This window comes from Ochlerotatus camptorhynchus, unplaced genomic scaffold (genome assembly GCF_037179485.1).
Source record: "Ochlerotatus camptorhynchus isolate MF236.1 unplaced genomic scaffold, CSIRO-AGI_Acam_v1.1 ptg000177l, whole genome shotgun sequence".
Lineage (NCBI taxonomy): Eukaryota > Metazoa > Arthropoda > Insecta > Diptera > Culicidae > Ochlerotatus > Ochlerotatus camptorhynchus.
The window spans coordinates 47,330-70,975 of NW_027040667.1; the positions used below are offsets into that span (position 1 = coordinate 47,330).

The following is a 23,646-nucleotide window of genomic DNA, read 5'->3' on the forward strand; positions in this document are numbered from 1 at the left end:
TCTGTTTCAGTTTTGTAGTGATAGTCGTCAATATTTTTACTAGAGTGCTTTAGGAAAGGCTTGCTCTTACAGTGTGTAGGCAGCCCACGTGCGGCACTTTCAATGATTCTAAAGGGACGCATGATATTTCACAAGAACTCACCTTTCAGAAGTATGATAATCCCCGGGTGCGGAATTGGACCGACCGGACCGGCTGAATCGTTCTATCCGAGAACCGCCCACCTGTGGCGCACGACCGGAAATGCCTCTCGTGAATGGATTTAGGAACGAGTGCTTTTTGAGCATGGTTTTTATCAATATTAGTGTATCTAGCTTTGGGATGCTCTTCACAACGGTGGTCATGTCTTCATCATTGATTTGCACCAGTCGGCAGTTCTCCTCCTCACTGGGCAGCGGGTATCGACCAAACTTGGTAACCCAACAGTGCTCTTTAATCTGTGGGAGAGTGATGCGCAGCTGGGGATCCTTATCCAGCATGGTTTCGATTAGATCCTTCAATTCCGGGCTGATTGTGCTCGTGGGAGGAAATTGCAGTGGATCGTTTTTAATATTCTCGTACACACCAGGAACCGAAATAGCTATAAAAGGAACATTTCCATGCACTATCGAATAGAGAGTGGCTCCCAGTGCCCAAATGTCAGCTGCTTTTCCGTTGTAGACATGCTGCCCGGGTAGCAGCGTTTCAGGCGCTCGGAATGCCGGCGTGCCTGCCGTTGAGCCATTATTCATTGCGGCATCTTCGCCAAGGAACTCGTTACAAACACCCAGGTCAGCCACCTTCACGCTGCCCGAGTCCGACATCAGCAGATTGGCTGGCTTCAAATCCCCATGGATAATCCGCTGGTAGTGAACTGAAAGCAAACAGATTTGGCAACAAATAAATCGTGATTTTCACGCTGACTGATTTGAATTACAATGAACCTAAATGTAATACATATGTATAGGGCAGGCAAAAACGGATAATGCATATCTTTTCGTAGGAAAAGAATGCCAAATTTATGTCGTCCTGTGCACAGCTGAAAAAAAAACTTGTGAATCTGATACTTACGATATTCGACGCCCAGAATAACATCCCTAATCACAGTCCAGGCACGTTCCTCACTAAGCGGACAATCGGTCGGTATGCTGAGGATTTCTCCGTGCTGTACCAGTTCAAAAACCAGATACAGTGAATCCTCCAGCGGATCGTCTAGCACCTCGACTAGCTTTACTACGTTCGGATGGTCCAACTGCAGGGGAGTGGGGGGAAAATGGGACATTTATAAATTTGATTGTGTTGTGTCGGTAGGTACAGCGCTCACCTTCTTTAGCACGGCAATTTCACGGTATACTCGGTCCAGTGGGGATGTTCCACGTTTTGGTCCTCGGCGCATGAGACCCGCTTTGCGAAGTAGTTTGCGCTTGGAAAGGATTTTCATGGCATAATGCGTCGAATCTTCCTCGGAGTAGGCAAGTTTTACCAGCCCGTACGAGCCCTGGACAACGGAGAAACGAATTGTTAATAAATGAAAGATCATGCAATAGCTGCGGTTGAGTTGAAATATCGGCTGAAGCGTCTCGTAAAATGCACTACTAAACTCACTATTAAATCCACATTTCATCATATAACAAGATCGAAAATCAATAGCAATAAGGACTTCCGAAGAGAATTTCAACATATTTTTTTTAAACTTTTCCTATTACCGAGCTACCGCAGACACCCGCTAATTTGAACGGCACTTCATGCATATTAACGGAGTTCATTTTTAATTTGCACTTCTAGTAACCCTATCTGCATGCAATCATGTTTCTGGTTGCCTCATTTACGGTTTTGTTTTGATTCTGCGTTCCGTTTCGTAATGTTCCATTTCGCTTTCCTTGATTCCATAAATGACGTTTGAGCAATTTTTAGTTTGCACGACGTCCTAATTATCAAACTAAAAAGTGTTAAGATTAAAAACGGTCAGAGTACCGGGGATCCACGGTACTCAACGAAGTTTATAGAAGGTCTGGGCCAAGAAGCCTATGTCCCTTACCTATAGGTGAGGCAGTTAAGGTTATCAATGTATTAGTGAGCTTGCCAAACATTAATAAGTGGTAGTTTCAACTTGTGTACACAAGTATCCGACAAGAGGAGATGAAAGTTGTGATGTCGCAATTATTTTTTACGCCTGAAGTTGAGTGCAGTGAGCATAAATTTATTTAATTTCTACTGTTTTTTAACGTGTTTGGTTGATAATAATTATAATGCCGTCGTGTGCCGTAAAACCTTGTGCAATAAAAGCTTATCGGGCTAAACGAATGGGTATTAGTTTGCATTTTTGCCCTAAAAAATCTGATGTTCGGAAGCGCTGGATTTCATTTTGCCGGATCAAAGATTTTTCTGCTAAGTTTCGTCTTTGTTCTCTTCACTTCGAGAAGAACGATTTCGAACAGAAGTTCCAGAAAGATGCTCGGAATATTCTATTATTGGAAGGTAATCCATCAAATTCAGTATTTGTTGAAGCTTAATGAAAATTATATTGATTTTAGCTGTACCGTCGATCTATACACCACCTTCTTCAAACCGCTGTACGCTTCGAATGGAAAAGAAAACCAGATCGGAATTAGTAGCGGAACTACTGAAACACCATGACACAGATGAACTTCATGACACATCAGCCGAAGAATCTCACCGTCCTGTTCCAGACGATTGAGTCCCGAGAAACGGCAATTCAATATTTGATTCTCCTGTGTCCAACAGCGCAACGTTTAAAAGAGTCTCGCAGTTTATGCAGCAATAAATTCCATCCCAGACGGAAATGTATGTAGGAAGAAGAACCGGTTCAAATATTTCTCAGGTTATATTGATAGAGGACTAGTTCGACCGAGAAGCTGAAACAGGAAGATTGAAAACGATCAGGGACTTAAGATCTGTCATTGTTCATCAAAAGCTGACAATACGTAATCTTCAAGTTGAGGTATTTATTCCTACTCACAAGTGATAAGCCCTTAAGTGATTGATGTTTTGATTTCTTACAGTTGCGTGAGAAAGAAGTTCAAATCAAAGATTTAAATAGATCAATTAAGCACATAATCAAAAGCAAAGATAAGCAAATCAGTGACCTCAGCTCAGATCTGGAACACTCATAGAAATCTAATCGTGATATCGTGAGAATGGCTGAAGAGCAAGTTGCCGAAGAAGGTCACTCTGCATTAAAGAAGGTCTTCACAGATAATCAAGCAGACTTGATTCTTGGAGTGAAGAAAAAAGTTGTTTGGAAACCAAAAGAAATCGAATTGGCGTTTTCTTTAAGGTAAAAGAAACTTAATGCTTCTGTTCAATATTCAGTGCCTGCTAATATATTATCTCTATTGATTACAGATACCACAGTCAGCCCGCATATCAGATCGTAAGAACCTTTGCCTTGTCTGAGAAATCTCATAGAATGGGCATCATGCATTCAAATGAGGAAAGGCGTTCTTTCGGACGTATTCACTATGTTGGAAGTTGCTGGAAAGCAAATGAGTCCTCGCGATCGTGTTGTTGTATTGACTTTCGATGAAATGTCGGTCAATAAAACCATCGAAATTGACTATCGCAATGATGATGTCATTGGTCCACATGGGGGAATGCAGGTTGTGTCCGCTCGCGGTTTGTTCTCCAAATGGAAACAACCAATCTACGTGAACTTTGATCAGCAGATGACCAAAACTATTCTGAAAGACTTGATCATCCGATTGTATTCTATTGGCTTCACCGTTGTAGCTAATGTGGGCTTGTGAGCTTGTGAAAAACATCCATGAAACATCCAGCAATCGATCAGGAAATTTACTTCTTTTCAAATGCACCTCACTTATTGAAATTGATTAGAAATTGGCTGTTAGCTCACGGGTTTTTCTAACAGGGTATTTTTTTTCTCGTTTAATTTAGTTATTCAGCAATTCCATAGAAAAATATAATGTGGATCTTAAAATTTCGTAACAATTGGGAATTTTGTTGCTTGTTGAATCATATTAAAAATCAAAATGTTGCCTTATTTTTTCTTAAATCATAACTTTTGAACAACTGACCCGTTTTTTATCATGAGGTCAAAATTATTAAATTTAGTTTTATGGAAAATACGATTATGCACTTTAATTGTGGTTTTTCGTTGAAAACCATTAAATCTAGTTGTTTTACGTGTTTGTTATGGTCTTGGGACCAAAGGCACTATTGTATGTTGTATTTTTTTAAAATTGGATATTGGACAATATTTTCGTTTCTGAGCTACAATTATATAAAAACATGAAGTTTTTACTCAAAACAAATTGTAGCTCTGAAATGAAGAACATACTACGCTGAATTTTTGATATATCGTTTTTACACAATATATCAATAGAATTTTGATAGCTGACAAGATTTTCAAGAAAAATGTAACATACTATTGCGCCTTTGGTCAGATTGCAGACCAGAGTGACCAAAGATGTGCAAGTGTAAGAAAAAATCAGAAAAAAAAAATCAAACATTTCAGGAATTAAATCTGTCTTGTATTGTTACATACATGTTAAGTACTTCGATGGAATAAAATAATGTTATTATTTGCATAATTTGTACCATTGTTCATCATTCTGTAGCTATTCTACTCTCTTTTATTCAAAAAAAGCAATCTCTTTATTTTCGTTAGATTTTTTTTACTAGAGAACATTAAACTGAGAGCAGGAGTAAAGTTTCAAATGGGACGTAATGCATTCAAACCGACTGGAACAAAATTATACGTTTTTTTTTAATCAAGTTCTTAATTTTTCCTATACCCGACTGCATCGAATTGGTGCGTGTGACGTCATCACTTTTACCGGCTGAAAATGTTTCATAGTATTGCTTTCAAACACAAACAAGCATGCTCACATGCCACTCCTGTATGTGTATCTCATTGCCAAAGCAGCTGTTAGAGCAAAAATATTGTAAACATTGCGTTTTTTTTCTTTCTTTATTTTTGTGATTTTTAGCCGTAGGCTAGTTCATCACATTGTAAACATTGCTGAGCACTCAAGTGATGACGTCATTCTACCCAACATTCCATTCTGCGAACAGATAGAATTACGTCACTGCCGCCAGCTGTTTTGCACATAAACATTTGCACATTTCATCAACACCAATAAGCCCTTTGGTCCAGACTTTATATAAAAGACATTGCACGGTACCTTATTTAGACGTACATCTTGTCGTTTGTTGTCGTTTGTCTTCCAAAGGTCTTCAATGAAGTTGATTCACCCAGCTGCAACAAACCATCAGGCAGAACTTTACAACCAGTGAAGTATCTGCAGTCATATGTAATCCTTGCACTGATGGTGGGTTCTATTCACATCACATGTTCCCCTATAAAAAAGTGAATTTGTGTCGCATATATTATAATCTCATCTGATTCTGGATTTTACAGTCAGCTTCACAGGTGTCAACCTCCTGCCCAGGAATAAGGAAAACTTCGTTAAAGTCTCTTATTGTGTTTCCCTTCCGACTGGGGGACTTGTAGACTTCGGGGCAAACTTTCTTTGACGGTGGTGGATTATTCCCTTCGTTCGCCTCCGTATCCGAAACTGGCTACATCTGTTCCAATTCTGCTTCAGCCTCCAAGCGAGTCTTGAACTCTCTTTTTTTCACTCAATTGATACGTTCCCACATTGGGTTTGGCATGGAGAACTCGTCTTGAGAGAGTTTCGCTACCGCGTTTTTTTTCCGGCCAGTGTAGGATTCCAGCTTCTTTCCAACCAGAAAGAATTACGGTTAGGCATGTTTCGCATCTTTCAATTGTTTGTACCACTTTAAATGGCATTTTTTCCGCACTTGAACTTGGACGACACTAGCTGACTCCCTTCCGAAACATTTTGAACTGTCACTTTTCTCCAGGCAACTTTGTCATCATAAAACTGAACGGTACCAAGTCAAGTCAAAATGGATAATAAATAAACAATAAGGTATTCAAATTTACTTTATAAATGCTATAATAAACCATTGTGCAGCGATGATCGAGACGTTTCCGTCGGATAAGATTATTTTGCGGCCGAGTGTCTAGGAAGCTATGGAAACCGAAATGGCTCTTGATTTTGTTTTATGCCCTTATAGTATAAACCACCATCGCACTTTGTGAGTTGCCCCAATAGAACCCTTGCTTTTGGTTTGAATCAGTACAAATTCGTTCTATTATATATAAAAAAAAAGAAGTATACATATTCATTTTCTTCCGAACTAAATAAACCACCATCACACTTTGTGAGTGGCCCCAACAGTATCCTTGCCGTTGGTCTAAATCGGGTCAAATCGGTTCTAATAATTATTTTATATTCAATCAAGTAAACCACCATCACACTTTGTGAGTGGCCCCAACAGCATCCTTGCTGTTGGTTTAAATCGGTTCAAACCGCTTATAATTAATTATTTTGGTCATTGATAAAATAAAATAAACCATCATCACACTTTGTGAGGGGCCCCAACAGTATCCTTATTGTTGGTTTAAATCGGTATACACACATCTAATAATGATCTACATCTCTAGACAGCCGGCTGTTTAGAGCATAAATCGAAAACACTTATAAATAACTACACAAAACAAAAGATCGCATCACTTATCAAGGTGAATCCTGATCCAACGAACCTAACCCACTAACAAAAGCTCCTTCCTGTGACTTTTGTGGGATGCAGAGGTAAACACGGTCCCAAAACAACAAAAGTCACACACACACATTCCTTCCCTCTCCCACCTGATTGCAAGGACGTGGCCGGTGACGTTATTGATCTTTAAAGGTAGGAGTCACTGGAACATGTACACTGAGAATGGCAGGTTACTACCAAGCCCCATTCAGTTGATTCTTTGTACAATTTCACTGGTTCAGATCAATCACGGAGTGCAACTATCGATACGTGCAGTCAGACTAAGCTAAGCTAAGCTAAGCTAAGCTAAGACATTGCACGGTACCTTATTTAGCAATTTTGTGGCAATGGAAATTAAGGGTTAAAAAAAGTGTGCTTGATTTTGGATTATGATTTTTTTTTAATTTAATTTTCATATGAAACATTTTTGAGTCAGAGAAAGCTGACATGTTTGTTTACGTTTCATCCTTTATGTGAAATATGAATTCCATCACGTGTAAAATTAGTTACTTCTTAGTACCGTGCTAGCACTGTAAGCTGAAAGTGCCTTATTATGTAAAAATCGGTGTTTATTCGATTTACTCGTCGAATCAGCGACTACCAATATGAATTTCTGCTACAAAAGGATTAGAAGGTAAAAAATGATAACCACTTAAGAACATAATTATTTGCCAATCATATCAAATTTTGATCATGTTTAATTAATATTAAACTGTCCAACATTAGGCACTGTTCAACTTATGGTGATTGCACTGAGACTAGAACTCCAAATCAATTCAGAGACGAATACCAAGGTAACTTTGGGAAGATTTTTTTACGATAGGAGGATGATTTCAGGTCTTGCACCAATAAGTATTCAAAATATGTTCGGGAACATCCATAAATGATGTAGCTTATTTTGACCCACTTTAGACCGCCTTCCACCTCGTAGCGTATTTTTCAATGCCTTAAATATGGCCGGTCACAACTTATGAGACCCCTTTCCCTAAAATGCGACACACTTAAAAAAATCCATGTAACTTTAGATGCTCTGAGACTGACATATACGAGCGTCAATTTTGACATAAAATTGAGTCATAATAGACGCGAAATTCAACTCAATCGAACGTTATCTTCGTCGAGTAACGAACTTTTCAGTCTCGGAGCATTTAATTTTACATGACATGTTTGTTTACGTCTCATCCTTTATGTCAAAGATGGATTCCGTCACGTGTAAAATTAGGTATTTCTAAGTGTGTAGGTAAGTTAAGTATGTTCCCTTCTGAGCTTTTTTTTATGAGATTCGTGAGCTCAAAGGTACCTTTGGGAATGATTTTAGGGAAATTTCTGAAGATAATTCCAAGAGAATTCTGTGCTAGGCACTTTAACGTACACCACAAGACCCTCCTACTCGCTGGTGTCTCAAAGGGCAGTCGTGCGAACGCGCTGCCCCACTTGTTCACCAGCGGTAATGTATAGTGAAACGACTTAAGCGCCATCCATTTTAAGGGCTAATTGCTTCGGCAGGTGAGTTGTTACACACTCCTTAGCGGATGACGACTTCCATGTCCACCGTCCTGCTGTCTGTATCAATCAACACCTTTCATGGTATCTATGATGCGTCGTTTATTTAGGCGCCGTAACATTACATTTGGTTCATCCCACAGCACCAGTTCTGCTTACCAAAACTTGGCCCACTAAGCAAACAGATATCTTCTACGCCGCTAATGGAGACACGACCGCAGGGGGCGGGCCCGGCGTCAACGTTGCAATAACATCATGCAACAATGTTATGGTACGTACCCATTTATATTTTGAGAATAGGTTAAGATCATTTCGAATCTAAGGCCTCTAATCATTCGCTTTGCCAGATAAGAATAGAGTTCGAAACGTTGCGTGCTCCAGCTATCCTGAGTAAAACTTCGGAGGGAACCATTTACTAGATGGTTCGATTGGTCTTTTGCCCCTTAGCCCAATTCTGACAATCGATTTGCACGCCAGAACTGCTTCGGTCCTTCATCAGGGTTTCCCTTGACTTCAACCTGATCAGGCATAGTTCACCATCTTTCGGGTCACATCCTGCACACTCACGGTATGTTGTGGCGTGGTAGGGCATCGGAGGGCCTCATCGCATGCCTTGTACAATACCCGGGGATGGAGGGACGCTGCAGAGAGCCGCGCACGTAATCTCGTACAACTCAAGTTATGTTTTTTGCGCCTTTGGTGTTCTGGAGGACAACCATTGGTTCGCGCGGAAGATAGACTTCTTGGACCTTGTTTCAAGACGGGTCCCGAAGGTACCTCGATTTTATCATTGCCGATCGACAGTCCACCGGTCCATTGCGGGAAGACCGAGGCGGTGTACGCGGAAATCCATCACGCGCCCGACTGCAAACACCACGTGCAGTAAGCCCCACCTCGCGGCACAGGCCTTCAGAACTGAGCGTCGCTACTGTGGGGCAAGCAACCAAGCACCGGGGGGCAACTGTCACGCGACCTTGCGTCCTTGCGGACGCCAAAGCTGTTTCGTAATGGGTCGCAATGTCCTCTTGTGACGCGGGAGACAAGTGCCCTGCGGCGAGTGCTTTTCAACTTTCCCTCACGGTACTTGTTCGCTTTCGGTCTCGTGGTGGTATTTAGCTTTAGAAGGAGTTTACCTCCCACTTTGTGCAACACGACTACATGGAAAAATCTTCTAACATTAACAACTGGAACTGGTAACCACTGGTTACGGCAGATGACGAAATCGCCAGTACACGGAACCAGGTAGATGGTATGGCATCACCTCTGCGTGCTGAGTTCTTACCGTTTCGCTCGCAGCTACTCAGGGGATCCTTGTTTTCCTCATTCATTATTTGTTCATTCTGGGCTAATTTTAGATCTTAGTGCGTCATTGGAAATGGTTTTATTTTTGGTATATGAACAAAAAACACAGATTAGTAACGGACACCCTGAGAAAAACCACAAATTTAGCAATTTAGACATGTCCTCCAGAAACCCATATATCTCCAGTATCCGGTAGCCATGAATACTTCCATTACCACACCATGAAATTTGATTAGTTTTCCAGTCGAATACTTCTTGAAGAATAAAAATCGAGCAACCAATTTAGAAAAAAAAAATCGCGGATCTTTTGGTCTACTTTCAGGAATTGATCATTGGTCATTGATCATGGTAACCAAATGGCCGAGAACCAGTAATGTCAACATGAATCGACTTTTCCGGTTTTTTTTCCGTTCCGGATGGCCATACACAGGTCAAATCTGGTTTTTACCCGTTCTAATAGAAACTAGATAACGGGTGTTCAATAAAAAATGAGAATGATTTCAGTGCCGTCCAGCGCTCTTGTGAGAACATCGCGATTAAGTTGCGTCGTAGGCTGACCAGGGCCCTTTCTCCAATATTCATTGCCGTTTTTTTTTTGAAGAATGAACATTATGTTTTTAATAAAAAATACTGAATTCGATGAAATTTTTTTTTTCTTTTACTAGCTGATTGAAAAATTCTCATTTTTTATTGAACACCCGTTAGCCATAACTTTCGAATGGTGGCTGAATCACAACGGTTGATTATTGCATAGTTGATAACCAGCCATGTCAATCATGATTCGACGCGCATTTTGCAGCCTTGATACTTTGAGGAAGTTTCGTTGGCTTGGGGTTATGTCAGTTAATTAAGTTTAAAAAACTGTTTTCGGTCTTGTTTTCAATTAATCATTTCGTTCGACCATTTTCCACAGAGATGGCACTGTTCCGCTGGTAGGAAGTGATAAAAATCCTCATATAGAAATTGAGAGAAGTGGGAATAATTCGCTTTCGGTGTATTTTCAGGTCAAAAAGAGTGAACAACAACAAAGAAAGAAACATCAACTTTATGCAAACGCTGATCCAGAAAGTGTTTACTCGATTGAAAAATCAATATCGATTATTGCTTCCTCTAATCATTTTATATTTAGCGTGTTAGTTTCAGCTTAATCTGACATAAAACGGTATAATTTCTGACTACGTTTTGAAATGACCGTTAGCTTAACAGTTCATCCTGCTTCATGCGAACTGTTGTTTTAAAGCTCACAAAAATGTGTACAATTTTTTTTTGTATTTATGCATATGCTGGCCATAACTAGATTAACATTTCAAGAGGTTCTGTCTGCATTTACCTATTCTTTTCAGGATTTATTTGATATTCTAATTGAGTAACCACAGTTTTGCAAACATTCTTCATGCTATTTGTGCCAAATAGCTTAAAGAAAAAATGTAATCTTCTTTTTTTTCTTCTTTAGCTATTTTGTCCCAACTAGAAGTTTACGCTTGCTGACTGAGGGGATTAGAGACAACAGGGTGCAAGTGATTTTGATTGGTTCTCTTCATCGACTTTGTCTTTCGTTAATAATTCAGTGGCAAACATATTCCTTGATGCGGTTGCTATGCTGCATGACAGATGATAACCTCCTTTAAGTATCAAACGATCAAACTATGTAGCAGAAATCGTATGAATACATCTAAGGGAGGCTTTAAAAAATGTAATGTATTGCATATCTACTAAATATAATAACAATCACAGCAGTGAATGTTTTTGCAACGATATAAAAAAAGTGAAGAAAATCGATCAATGAAAATTTTCCTGGAGTCGAGGACAACAACTCACAAATGATGTTGTTTTGATGTTATCCACGCCATACAAATGCGTCAATCACACGCTAACTATAAAATATTCAGTAATGAGTAAAATTACATGCAGTTTGATAAATTATTATTTCACACATTATCCATTAAAAAGCTCGTAAACGAGCTCGTGAATGAGTATATGTTATGCACTCGGTTATCTACCAATGAATAATGTTTACTCATTTGTGGATTACAGTTACTCATTAATAGGCAATTTATTAATTATTTATGGTGGGAAGCTCGAGCCGGTCCTCGGATTAAATCCCGATCAAGAATGTCTGGCTACTTTGATGTCGACATCAGAGTTGATCAACACGACTCTAAGAAAAAAATTAGCAGGTCATCCAAACAGGGACTGTATTAAAAGTTAATCCAAGTTGGAGCTTGCCGCCATAATTGTGATTTTCACAAAATGGGAGAAATTCTACTCATAAATGTGTACTATAAAGTTACCGTGCAGTGAATAAACGTCAATTATGAATGTTAATGCATTTTTTGTGATTTGGGCTCGCTTTTGTCAGAGACGTTGATAGAGACGCGCAAAGAAAATTTCTGTCAAACCGGCAGCACGGTTTTTGATGAATCTTTTGGCAATGTCACTGGCAAACATGTTTCTTCGAGTGGCTTCAAATGACTTTCATACAGTGCCACAATGCTGTTGAGAAAATTTGAACGTTCGACCGGAACTGAATAGAAATGAAGTGCGCGGAACATTTTGCAAAAATAAATCGAAGACGAGAGATGACAGTCGCTCCATGACAGTATAACCACAAACGAAGTGACAGACGGAGCGTCTCGAAAACTTGGGTGACGAACCTGCTATTGCAATTTTTCAGTGTATCACATGGCAACACTACTGCTGGATTGTACTAGCATTTTCACCAATAGTGTTAGAATGTTTTGAATATGTCTCTTTCACTCTACTCAAAACTGAAATGCATGAATAAAGACAAAATGGTACACTCTTTGCACACTGTCAAAGATCATTGCACACAAAATCAACTTTGTTGTAAACAAAACAAAAATACTAGCCCATCTGGTGGCTGATGGCACTAGCTTCTAAAAAAAATCTTTTACAGCGAACTACATTATTTTAATTGATTTCTTCGTCAGTTAGTCGTCTGTCACCTCGTTTGTGATATAACTTTTGTCATATTTTACTGTTTTGCTTGCAGCGCAATCATTTTTATTACCATAAAACTAAATAAAACGTTCCGATTCGAAATTGATTTTCATCACTAATAAATGTTGTATTTAATTGAATCAACAATTAATAAATAAATAATTTGATAGGGTTAACTACCTCATTTCCGGCCTATTAAGCACAACCCACACTTAGTCTTTTTTAATCTAGCGCAGTTTAGCACCAAACGGAGTGTTATTATTACTGATGGCTTTCAAATTTATTTACCTTTCCGCACGTACTGCAAGATTTGAAAAAGAGAAACCAATTGTTGAGATGTTGTCAAAAGTCTAACACTGCTTCTTGACACCAAACTCGGCCTACGGATTCTAAACTCGGCCTAACGCATTGAAACGCCATCGAAACGCCAATGAATTCACATCGGCCTATCGGAGGAAGATGAAAATTGATTCGGTCGGAGCGTTTCTTTTGTTTTGGAAATAATGGGTGCAAACCTTCATACCACGCGTTCTCATTGACTTCGTTCGGTAGCTTATTTACTCAAGTATCGTAACAAACGCATATTTGACTTGTTAACTCTGAAATCATGGATTTATTTGAAGTATTCTGCTCGATAGGCCCAAAATGGGCGATTAGGCCGAAGTAGTTCTCTACCCTATCTGAATTATTTCGTGAAAAAAAACTTTTTATCATTTATCATACCTTTCTGGTGAATTGAGCGAATAGTAATGTTTATTTACTTTGCTCGTTTGGTTCAGCGTTTGACGGTTCGTTTGGTTCTTTTTATTTCAGTCTATGCGTGTCTCTATTCAACGTCTCTGGCATTTGTCTGTGTTTGGCAGATGTATTGCATTTTTTCTCTTTTTGTTTTCCGTCGATCTTGTTTTCCGTGCTAAACGCAAATGCTACTGACGCCAGGGAGACAGCTCCCACACCTGGACCCTACCTATCGACCCATCAACTTATGAACCGGGGACCAGAGATGTTATGCCTCAGAACATCCCGGTGGCGCCGACTGGGATTGAACCCAGGCCTGCTGGGGTGAGAGGTAATCACGTTGATTGCATTTTTATATTTTTCGAGCATTATTTTCCAACTTGGAATTTTGGTTGAGGGTTCCACCATACGCATATTTTCAATTCGACAGACTGTATAAATACAACGTTGTACGAATACAGCGCATTTTGTCCGACGTTATGTTTTACTTACATATCGAGAGTAAAATCAATTGGCCTGTGTCGGAATTTTCGGTTTTCTACTTTACCGTATACGCTACTATACGAATGAATTGTCTTGATAGAAAAATATTTCATTTGTTATAAAACCGTTTTAAAGAAGTCAGGCTGTACTTATACCTGTCTTTAAAACTGGTATAATGCTACCAATATTTTCCGTGTAAAAAGCGTACTTTCCACCGCTAGTTGGCTTTCTGAAGCACATCGATTTTTTTTTCACTTTTTGAAGCAGTGATGAGCTTCCTTTCGTTGACAACAATCTAAAGAAATTAGTCAGGGACTTTGTCGTTCATTTTTTTCCCGGAAATGATTGTTAAGCAAGCTACAATTAAATAAAAACAATTTTTTTCCCATACAGTTTTACCTGCTTTACTACCAGTCCCCAGAGAGCCAACAAATTCAAATTTGAGAGAAAAAATTTGCTCTCATGACCTCAATCTCTCAACATGCCTTTTTTTTTGATGACACTCGATTTGTGATTTCCCTTTCACAGATTACAAAATAGAGTACCTGTCACTACAAAACATGTTTGATGCCTCTATATATGCATTTAAATTAACATTTGAAGTCCCCTTTTTTTTACATATTCTGCGCGAAACATACTTTATTCTCCGCCCCATTCATAAAAATCGGCGGGAATGTGTAAAAAGGACTTCGAATAATAATCTAAATGCATATATAGATGTACCAGACATGTTTTGCACTGTAATGTCCTCTGTGAACAATTATAGGAAAATAGATTGGGTGTAGTTTCCGATAAATGTCACCGCAAACAACAGCAATGACATCTTATGGAACATTAATGCAGAAGCTTGACAAAATGATTAATTGCTGAAAGTTACCTATCACTAAATAAAATCGTTCATAATAAGAGGATGCCTGTAGAGTGAGAATCAACGTTATCCTAAAACGAATATAAGATATCACATAGATTCATTTCATTCCCTTTAATCAATGAAATTAACTAGACAAAAGGATCTTTTGAATTGCACTTATACATCCGAGCTTTACTTGGAGTAGTAGGTATTTCCATGTTTCCGCTTTCTCTCTACTACCCAAGCCGGTAGTGGGTTGTAAAATGAGACACCGAGCGTAATATGAAATGAAAGCACAACGGAATGACTTTGTGCTGTACACTTCCCGTTTCCTTCAGCAGGATGCTTGATTCGTTTCCTTTTTTTTTTCATTTCAAGCTCTCTGCTCACGAATTTTTTTTTCTCCAGCAACTTTTGCTCACTTTCCAGTGTAATTGTATATGCATTTACTCCGAGAACAACAAAGGGAAATTTCAATTAAATGAAAACTTGCTCACCTGGCCAATCTGATCCAGCAGTTTGTATTGATTCAGCTGCAGGAAGCTACCGGATTGTTCGATCGATACTCTTCTGGATTCGCGCAGAGGCGTCCGTCGGCGGCCACTTCTTGGGCTTCCGTAGGGGCTGTTGTACGGGCTGTACGGCACGTTGGGATAGATTGGTCGAGTTTGATCAAAGGTTTGAAGTTTTGGAAGTACCCGACCCTTGAACGACACCCCGGCCGTATTGATTTCCAGCTGGGACTCGGTCCTATTGCTAGCCTCCAGCAGGTCATCGTTGTCTACCAGATCTAGGGATTGAGTTTTCGGTAAGATTTTAATGTGCTGAGTCATGAATCGGACACTGTGGGGTGAGCAGGTATTAGAAAACCCGGATGGTAGTTGGTTATGTGGATGGTGTAGGTGGTGTTGAGGGTGATACTGGTGGTAGAGGTGGTGACTATTGGCGTGGGTGGGTGGCTTGCTTGAGCATGCGGCAGCAGAAGCAGTGATGACCATGGTGGTAGTGGCGACAGCGGCAACAGTAGCAGCGTCAGCAGAAGTGACTCCTGTAGCTTTGCAAGTGCGGTCATTGTTAGTCGGATTATCAGTCGTTATTGAAGGCAAAGGTGGCGTAACAATCGGGTGACACATATCATACATGGTGACAGAGGGTGCGGACGTGCAGACTCCGTCGGATTGCTGAGCAGGTGAAACGATGATGGGATGATGTTTATGGTGAGGGTGGTTAGTTGAGCTTTCATGGTGGTTAGATCTGATGGTTATCAATGGGTCTTCTGGTGTGGTCGTTATTATCGTCGGAGTCACAACAATAGGTGGTGATGGCTTCGTTGTATTATGGTTGCTGGTGTGGTTAGTTGAGGCATTGGTAACATTCGAATTGACGCATTGTTTCGCTGTATCGGTACCTGTTTTGGGCATGTTCACTTCTTTCGCATCTACGACTTCGGTGTTTACTACTGGCCGGCTGTTAACGCTAGGTGAATTGGTTGCTACTTCATCTACTTGACTATTCGCTGACTGCTCGTCGCTATTGCTAGTAAAGCTAATGTTTTCAAAACTTTTAATTTCGCTATCTAGGAGATTGTGCTGTTGGGCTTGACTTTGGATGCTCTTTTCAACTACGTAATCGAACAGTAACGCAGGTGGTGGTGGTGGATCGGGTGGTCTAGTGAATTGCAAACATTTCATGCTAGTATTGTTATTATTATTTAGGAACTTTCGATCCAGATCCACGTCCAAGCTGCCACACTTTCGGTCGACGTCCGTGGCGGCACTGTCCATGGTTGGTATCATGCTGTGCGCTAGTGTGCCCTCCATTTCCAGTGGCATATGCCTGCAAAAAAAAGAAAAGAGAGGAATTTATTGTTTTTTTCATCAAGCAACATTTATAGGGAGTTGTCGGTAAACCACGTAAGCAGTTTAGTAGGGGGCAGAGGGGGGTTGGTAAATGGCTACGGTCCATGTAAAATGAATTTATTTAGAAACCGCAGGGAGGGGGGGGGGCTACATTTCATAAACGTTACGTTCGTGATGGGGTACCCGGTTACACTGCTCCCATTGGAACAACACGGTACAGAAAAAAAGCAAAATTCATGGAAGGGTTAAACACTGTTAGGGGCCTCATAGCCTAGTCAGTAAAGGCACGGTATTGCCGGCGGGTTCATTTCCTGGTCTGGTCGAGGGAATCTTTTGGGTTGGAAATTTTCTCGACTTCCTTGGGCATAGAATATCATTGTGCTTGCCACACAATATATAAATTCATGCATTGGTACTGGCATCGAAAGCTCTCAATTAATAACTGTGTAAGTGCATTTAGAACACTAAGTTGAGAGCACGCAATAAGCTAATATGCGCTAAGAAATAAGCTAGAAAATGCGAATAAGAAGAAGAAGTTAAACGCTGTTTACGTAGTTTGTGATCAACCCCTTACAATACTTATTGTATACCGGCGACACATCTAAATCCTAATTCTAGATGCTCAACAAATCTCACATTAGCGAATTAATCTTCGAAAAATCTTCTTTCATTTCTCGAATCTACTTGCATCGCACATCATCTTTTTGCAGGAATTCTTCAGAATTGTTAACAATCTTATTTCTATCTACACAGCGTGCGCGCAGCTAACCACAGCAAAACACATTTTTTCCTGTATCGTAGATAGAGTCGCCCCCCTCGTTCTATACAGCAAATCTGTAGAAAAAAAGTTAGAGTTGATCTTAGAGTTTCGTAACAATTGGTAATTTTGTTCCTTAACGAAATAAATTAGACTCATATTTTTATTTCGCCATTAGGGTGACCCTTTCCGTGTTAGGGTGCTCCAAAAAATCAACATTTACCTATTTTTTAAATTCCTAACTTTTGAACCACTAGACCGATTATTTGGATCAAATGGTCAAATAAAAGAACTTTAAATCTATCTTTTAATTTTTTCGAACCTCTTAACGGAATCGCTTTACGAACAGCTTTTTGAGTGTGTTGATTTATTTCCTTTTAATTCCTTTATAATTGCTTATATTTTGACAGATACGCGTATTCCGTCTACTACTTGCAGACTTCATCAGTGCTGGTGTTGGTGGTGTTGAGTACTTGGCACTGATGAAGTCTGCAAGTAGTAGACGAAATACACGTATCTGTCACAAAATAAGCAATTGTTACGGAATTAAAAGGAAATGTTTCAACGCACTCAAAAAGCTCTTCTTATTAAATCTAGTTTTTTTTTTGAATAAAAGTAATAATATGAATATTGAGGGGTTGGTTGGAAATGCTAACATGAAGCTTTAGTGTGATGATTTATTAGCTAGAGAATGATCTTTAGAAGAGGGTAGGTGGATAGTTCCGTTAGAGTACGGCAGTATGAAAATTGAATAGAAGTTGAAAATGAGCGAAGGGCCATTAATGCGTCAGTTTTTCAAGATAGAGACATACTTCAAGTCCCCGCGTACATCGTACGGGTTAGGCAAAAATGTGCGTCTATCTTGAAAAACTGACGCATTAATGGCCCTTCGCTCATTTTCAACTTCTATTCAATTTTCATACTGCCGTACTCTAACGGAACTATCCACCTACCCTCTTCTAAAGATCATTCTCTAGCTAATAAATCATCACACTAAAGCTTCATGTTAGCATTTCCAACCAACTCTGAAAATCGTTAACTTCGCGTATGAAGTAACACAAAAACACTTTGAATGAATATTGACTTTATTCCTGGCTTAACATTGAAAAACATTGATTATAATAGATTTTCATGATTTTCATGGTCTCCGGACCACAGGTACCGTTACTTGCATATGTTTTTTTTTTCATGAAACAACATAACATTTCTAAAATTCAGCGATGTACGGTTTTTTATCGATTTGAGTAACAATTTTTCAAAAATGTGTTTCAAATATATAACCCAAGGGAAAAAAAACTCTTGTACCTCCTTTCACACTTAATCTAACTCGGTAAAATCTTCAACGATTACCTCGGCATTTATTTTTGCTGATATCTCTGCAAAATATCTGTTTGCTAGCTGATATCTCTGCAAAATATTATTTGTTAGCTGAGTCTCGACAATTGTTTTACAAAATCTCAGCAAAATAAATTGCAGAACTACTCAGCTGTTGGAATCTCGGCGAAAAAAATTAAGTGTGTTGTAAGCTGGTGGGGCATCGGATGAACGGAAGCAGCCAGTACAGCAGCAAGAGGAAGAGAAAAACAAACAACGGAACGAATAAGAAACCAGTGCCAGTACGTACGCTGGTGTAGTGAATGGAGGTGCGTCTTCAGTGAACAACGATAAAGACACTGAGGAAGCGGTTGAAGTGCTAGATTGAAGAATAGATAGTGGAGATGGATGTGACTTATCCGGATGCCGACAAGAACAATGGAGGTGAAGCAAGCACCGCCTGTTTTCGACGCGTATTACTACTACAAATTCGGATTAGTGGACTATACCGAGAAGAAGCGGATAAAAGACGAAGGGGTGCCCAAGTGGCTGGAAAAGCAATTTGGAAAAGCAAACGAGTTAAGGGCACGGCTGAAAGCGGAAGCTAATCTCAAGTCACCTCTCAGGAAGACTGTTTTTTCGGCTCCGTTGGGTCCTTTGACATTTGAGCCTAACAAATAAACTAATTAAAAAACAGCCCTTTTTCTGAGAAAAGAGAAAAAAAAATAACATTTGAAATTTTAAAAATCCATTGAAACATCGTAGAGATACGGCTATATGTGTGATCAAATTGACATAAAACGTAGGTTTTTAAATAAAATAATGCAAGAGGCATTTTTTCAAGTATTTATATGAGCCGATTGATCTAGTACTGATGAATAATAATAAAAAACAACATTTCACATGTTCAAAAAGTTGGTATTTGGCTCACTGAAAGTTTTTATAATATATAGTAATTTATCTACATCAGCAGAAAAAATTGAACTTTTTTGTCGTTCAGACTTTTATGTTCCGCAAATATTATCTTATAATTAAGTAAAAATTTAAAATTTACTTCGTCCAGAAAAAAGTCTTAATAAATTAAACATTTGGTTAACGTTCGACACATTTAAAACCAATTTGAGTGAATCAATAATCGTAAAATTTAGAGGTTATGTTTATTATTGAGCTGGTTGACCATGGTTTTCTTTTGTGTGTAAACATATTAACCAGTAAAAGCCTGGGACAAACATTTTATTTTCAAAGCTTTGTATCTCAAAGATGCCATGGCTGACTAAATTAAAATTTTTTAAACATCATTCCGGTGAGTGGTTCTGTAGGGTGGTACTCCCCTCAGACCCGTCCCTTTTTGTTATATATTCAAGAAGGTGTTTGCACGGGGGTGTTTTCCAATCTTTATCATGCATCTTACTTATCATTGAGCACATCTTTTTTTTTCGTGGAACTCCCGGAAATGATAGAGAACAATCATAAGACCACATGTCTACAAGGAATCGATTCCGAATGTTTTGGGTTATGGTTCCATACGGCCAAATTTATTATCTACCACATCTACTCGATAAAATATGACCAATGGCACTCAAAACGGCAACCATAGCGCCATATAGCCACCGTAGAACCGGTTCTGGACATTCCGGATCATGGTTCAATATGGTCAAATTTGATATCTGTTATAACCATATCAAACGACATATCAAACGACATATCAAATCAGATCTACTCTACGAAAAATGATACAGCCATAGAGCCATATGGCCTCCGTAGAACTGTTTTTGGGATATTCCAGATCCTGGTTCCACATGGTCAAACCATCTCTCATAGCCACTTTAGGAGCGGCTCTGGATGTTACGAATTGTTGTTCCATATGGTCGAAATGTCATGGTTATGACAAATGAAATATCAAATCACATCTTCATGATATATAACCAATGACACTCAAAACATTATCCATAGAACCATGACCATCGTAAAACTAGTTCGGATATTTTTGCATATGGTGGCAGTGGAAACATGAGTAGAGCTAATTGACAGCATACAATAGGTTTCTGGTGATCCAGGTAATGGGTTTACATTCTGCAAATTCATGAGTAATCATTATCATATCATCAAATCATATTTACTTGGCGAAATGTTTATAACCACTTATTTTTGGGGGTGTTACGTCCCACCTAGAACTTTACGCCAGTTTTCAACTTAGTGTTTTTGACGTATGACTACGTATGTGATTTCTATATTGGGGTATACTTTGTGAAAACCGAAAATGGAACATGTAACAAAATTATGAAAGATTTTGAACATTAATAACTCAGCTGCGCCTGGATCAATTTCAATAAATTTATGACCAATTGATCAGAAATATTTCTATGCAACGATAGTAATGCTTTTGATTGTTGATTGTCAATAAGAAATTATTTAAAAAGTGGTAAATGTCAAGCATTGTCCAAAAGCGTCGAAATAACTGACAAATTCACCAATTACGTACATGCATATGCTGCTTCCCCAACACAGTCATCAGAGAATCGTTTCTAGACGAAGCATGTGGATGTAGCATTGCTGCTTCCCCAACACTGTCATCAGAGAGTCGTTAGTAGACGAAACAAGTCAAAGTGGCATTCACCTCCGATCTTCGGGCGTTTGTGAATAGGGAGGATGCAATTGCGTAACATTTTACACACTCATCGCCATATTCAGAACCACACATCCCCAAACAACCACACAAAATGCTCTCCAGAGTTGTAATCTTGTAACCAAACTTGGAGCAGGGATGCAATTGATTTTGATCGATTCTTTTCATCTACTTTCTGTTTAATTAATAACTCAACGGCAAACACATTCATTGATACGTTTGTTATTCTGGACGATCGTAGAGCATAGCAGAAATAGTGCGAAATAGGTTAGTGAAGCCATGGTCATCAAAAGATGAAATCGATGAAGAGAATTGACTTTCACCCCTCTGCTTCTAACCCCGCTAGAACCCCACTCAAATTCCTATTCCTACACAAAACACAAGCTCCTGCTGCAGTTAACAAATAACATTTATTATATAAGACCACGTAGTCCTACGTCACCATTGCGTACAACCCCATATGGCTGTCCCTTGTAGTTTTTAAGCACTTCCACAATTTTGCCATCCCGAATAATTCATAAACAGGAATGGAAATCGAACCCAGCCACCTTCAGCATGGTCTTGTTTTATAGCTGTGGCTTATCCAAGTTAGCTAAATCAATGACATTAAAATAAAAAAAAATCATTTATCAAAATGAACACCGTGAGGACGGCTTCAGATTTAAAATATTAAAATAAAATGTTTGAATACAGGAAAATCCGTTGTTTTTTTTTATTCAGGAATAGAAAAGCATTTAAAATATGTATGAATAAAGGTCTTCACGGGGGAAGGTGGTTCTAAATTATCTATAAAGCGATCTGCGTAGTTTATGGACAGACCCAAAGCAACTGTCAGTCCATCAGTCAGTTTCATATACTGGACTAGAGGAAACATGCATCTACCTGATGTGATGATAGACACTATCTACATAAGGTTGTATCCAAGACACGACCGTAGATTTGACGTAGGATTACGAAAGGTAGTTTTGATGTCACAGCAAAAGTAAAGTATATATTAAATTGATTTCTTAACTCGTTATCAGTGAAAAAGTTCGAAAGGTTGAAATTTGGAAGCAATTTGAGAGTTCTGCTTGTTAGGTGCTCTGTCGATGTCCTTGTAGTACAAGCCAATCATTGCATCAAAAGACATAAAGATAGGTACGGTCGAGCATGCTCAGTGCTTGGTATCAATATTCGGTGACTGGGAAACCACTTTTCTCATCACGGAAACGCCTCGTTTTCTGATGTCAAAATTAAGCATTTTCGTGCGCAAAATGTACGAAACTTTTGACGTATTCAATAGATAATAAAAAAAAAAGCAAAAGCAATAAGGAGAATACCTTATGAAGTGTTTCTGGTTATTTTACATCGTCATGTGGTATTCGGTCATTGCGAGAATTTTTATGTAGGGGAAATGGATGTAATGTCGGCCTAAATTCCCCTAAGTTCGGCCCCCAACTAAATAAAATTGATAAATAGCAGATTTTCAGCGATGGGCCCAATCTTAGGCCAACATTAGAGCCATTTCCCCCCACTTCAATACTCGACGCGTTTGACCACAAACGTTTGGTTGCTGGGTACATAATCAAAGAGCTTTGAGGTTTTTGTGGCTGGCAGCAAGGCGAGCGAACGTTCAATGAAAATTAGCTCTTAAACAACAATAATTAATGGTGGTCCTTAAAAAAACCGTTTTGTCGTGATGGTTGAGCAATGCTGAGCTATTAGGGTATTCAACACAGATGCAGCTGACGAGCTGTATGTTGTTTGGAACGAGGGTGACACGCTCGGCAGAGATGACCCACAGCGGCTCACGATGAGTAACTCAATCCGTTCAGCGGTTGAGGGCAGCCTTGATAGCTAGTTGCTTGCGGGGAGCCTTTCGTTGTGTTTTGGAGAACACCACCACTCATCACACACTGAATAAACAGCGTTCGGTGAGACCGGATGGAATTCAATTTTGAAATCTGTGTTAGGGAAAGCGCTTTTCGCAGGCATCCGGTGACAATTTTAATTATAATTAAAAAAAATGATAAATCCTTAATTTTAACAGATTCGTAGAAAAATTTTCTATCGATTTGCGTATTTTGAATTAAAATCCATCATCTCTGGATCAACATCAGACCACTTTCATGCCGCGACCGACTGGATTCTGAAATTGCACTGCCAATGTTGCCTTAAAAATATATGGTATGTTATATTTAAACATATGGGAACTGACATCCGATTGATGACCTTGACAAATGTCCAAAAAATACTCTTTACCAAATTTATGGTGGTCCTGAAAAGGACCGTTTTGTCGTGATGGTTGAGTAATGGTGAGCTATTATGGTGTTCAACACGGATGAGGCTGGTGACCTGTATGTTGTTTGAAACGAGGGTGACGCACTTGGCATAGATGGCCCACAGCGACTCACGAAGATGGATCCCGATCAGTATCGGTGAGGCTTCTTCCTCCTTCTTCGGTGAATGAACGCTCACGTGGGCTGCAGCTCGCTGCTTGAAAGCAATGCTGCTGCTATTGCTGCTGACGACCGAACGGACACCACCACGCACGGTGATTGAATAACCACCGTTCAGTGAGACAGGATCGAATTCGATTTTGAAATCTGTGTTAGGGAATGCGCTGTTTGCAGGCAATCGGTGATAATTTTGATCACTATTGTAACAGTTGGACATTTGTGTAATTTT

At 39.3% G+C, this 23,646-nt stretch overlaps 2 protein-coding genes across 3 annotated transcripts in view; one reads left to right on the forward strand and one right to left on the reverse strand.

Annotated features, from left to right (window-relative positions):
• The window catches only part of LOC135701820 (calcium/calmodulin-dependent protein kinase kinase 1), a 540,452-nt gene that overhangs the window by 19,259 nt on the left and 497,547 nt on the right, over positions 1-23,646 (reverse strand). For both annotated transcript variants that reach the window (XM_065222751.1, XM_065222752.1), the window contains exons 5-9: positions 15,832-16,259; positions 14,921-15,213; positions 1,302-1,475; positions 1,049-1,229; positions 143-851 (exon numbers count right to left, since the gene is read on the reverse strand). In XM_065222751.1, coding sequence (XP_065078823.1) covers positions 143-851; positions 1,049-1,229; positions 1,302-1,475; positions 14,921-15,213; positions 15,832-16,259 — 1,785 coding nt within the window. The remainder of the gene's footprint in view (positions 1-142; positions 852-1,048; positions 1,230-1,301; positions 1,476-14,920; positions 15,214-15,831; positions 16,260-23,646) is intronic.
• Positions 2,227-2,675, forward strand: LOC135701813 (uncharacterized). The gene is made up of 2 exons (XM_065222739.1): positions 2,227-2,284; positions 2,512-2,675. Exons 1-2 carry the CDS (start codon positions 2,227-2,229, stop codon positions 2,673-2,675), a joined length of 222 nt encoding a protein of 73 aa, XP_065078811.1.

Bases quoted from the DNA above. Each gene is read 5' to 3' on its own strand.
- LOC135701813 (XM_065222739.1), top strand. From the start codon at position 2,227: ATGCCGTCGTGTGCCGTAAAACCTTGTGCAATAAAAGCTTATCGGGCT. The intron at 2,285-2,511 runs GTATTAGTTTGC...TATTGATTTTAG, and splicing joins TTATCGGGCTAAACGAATGG to CTGTACCGTCGATCTATACA.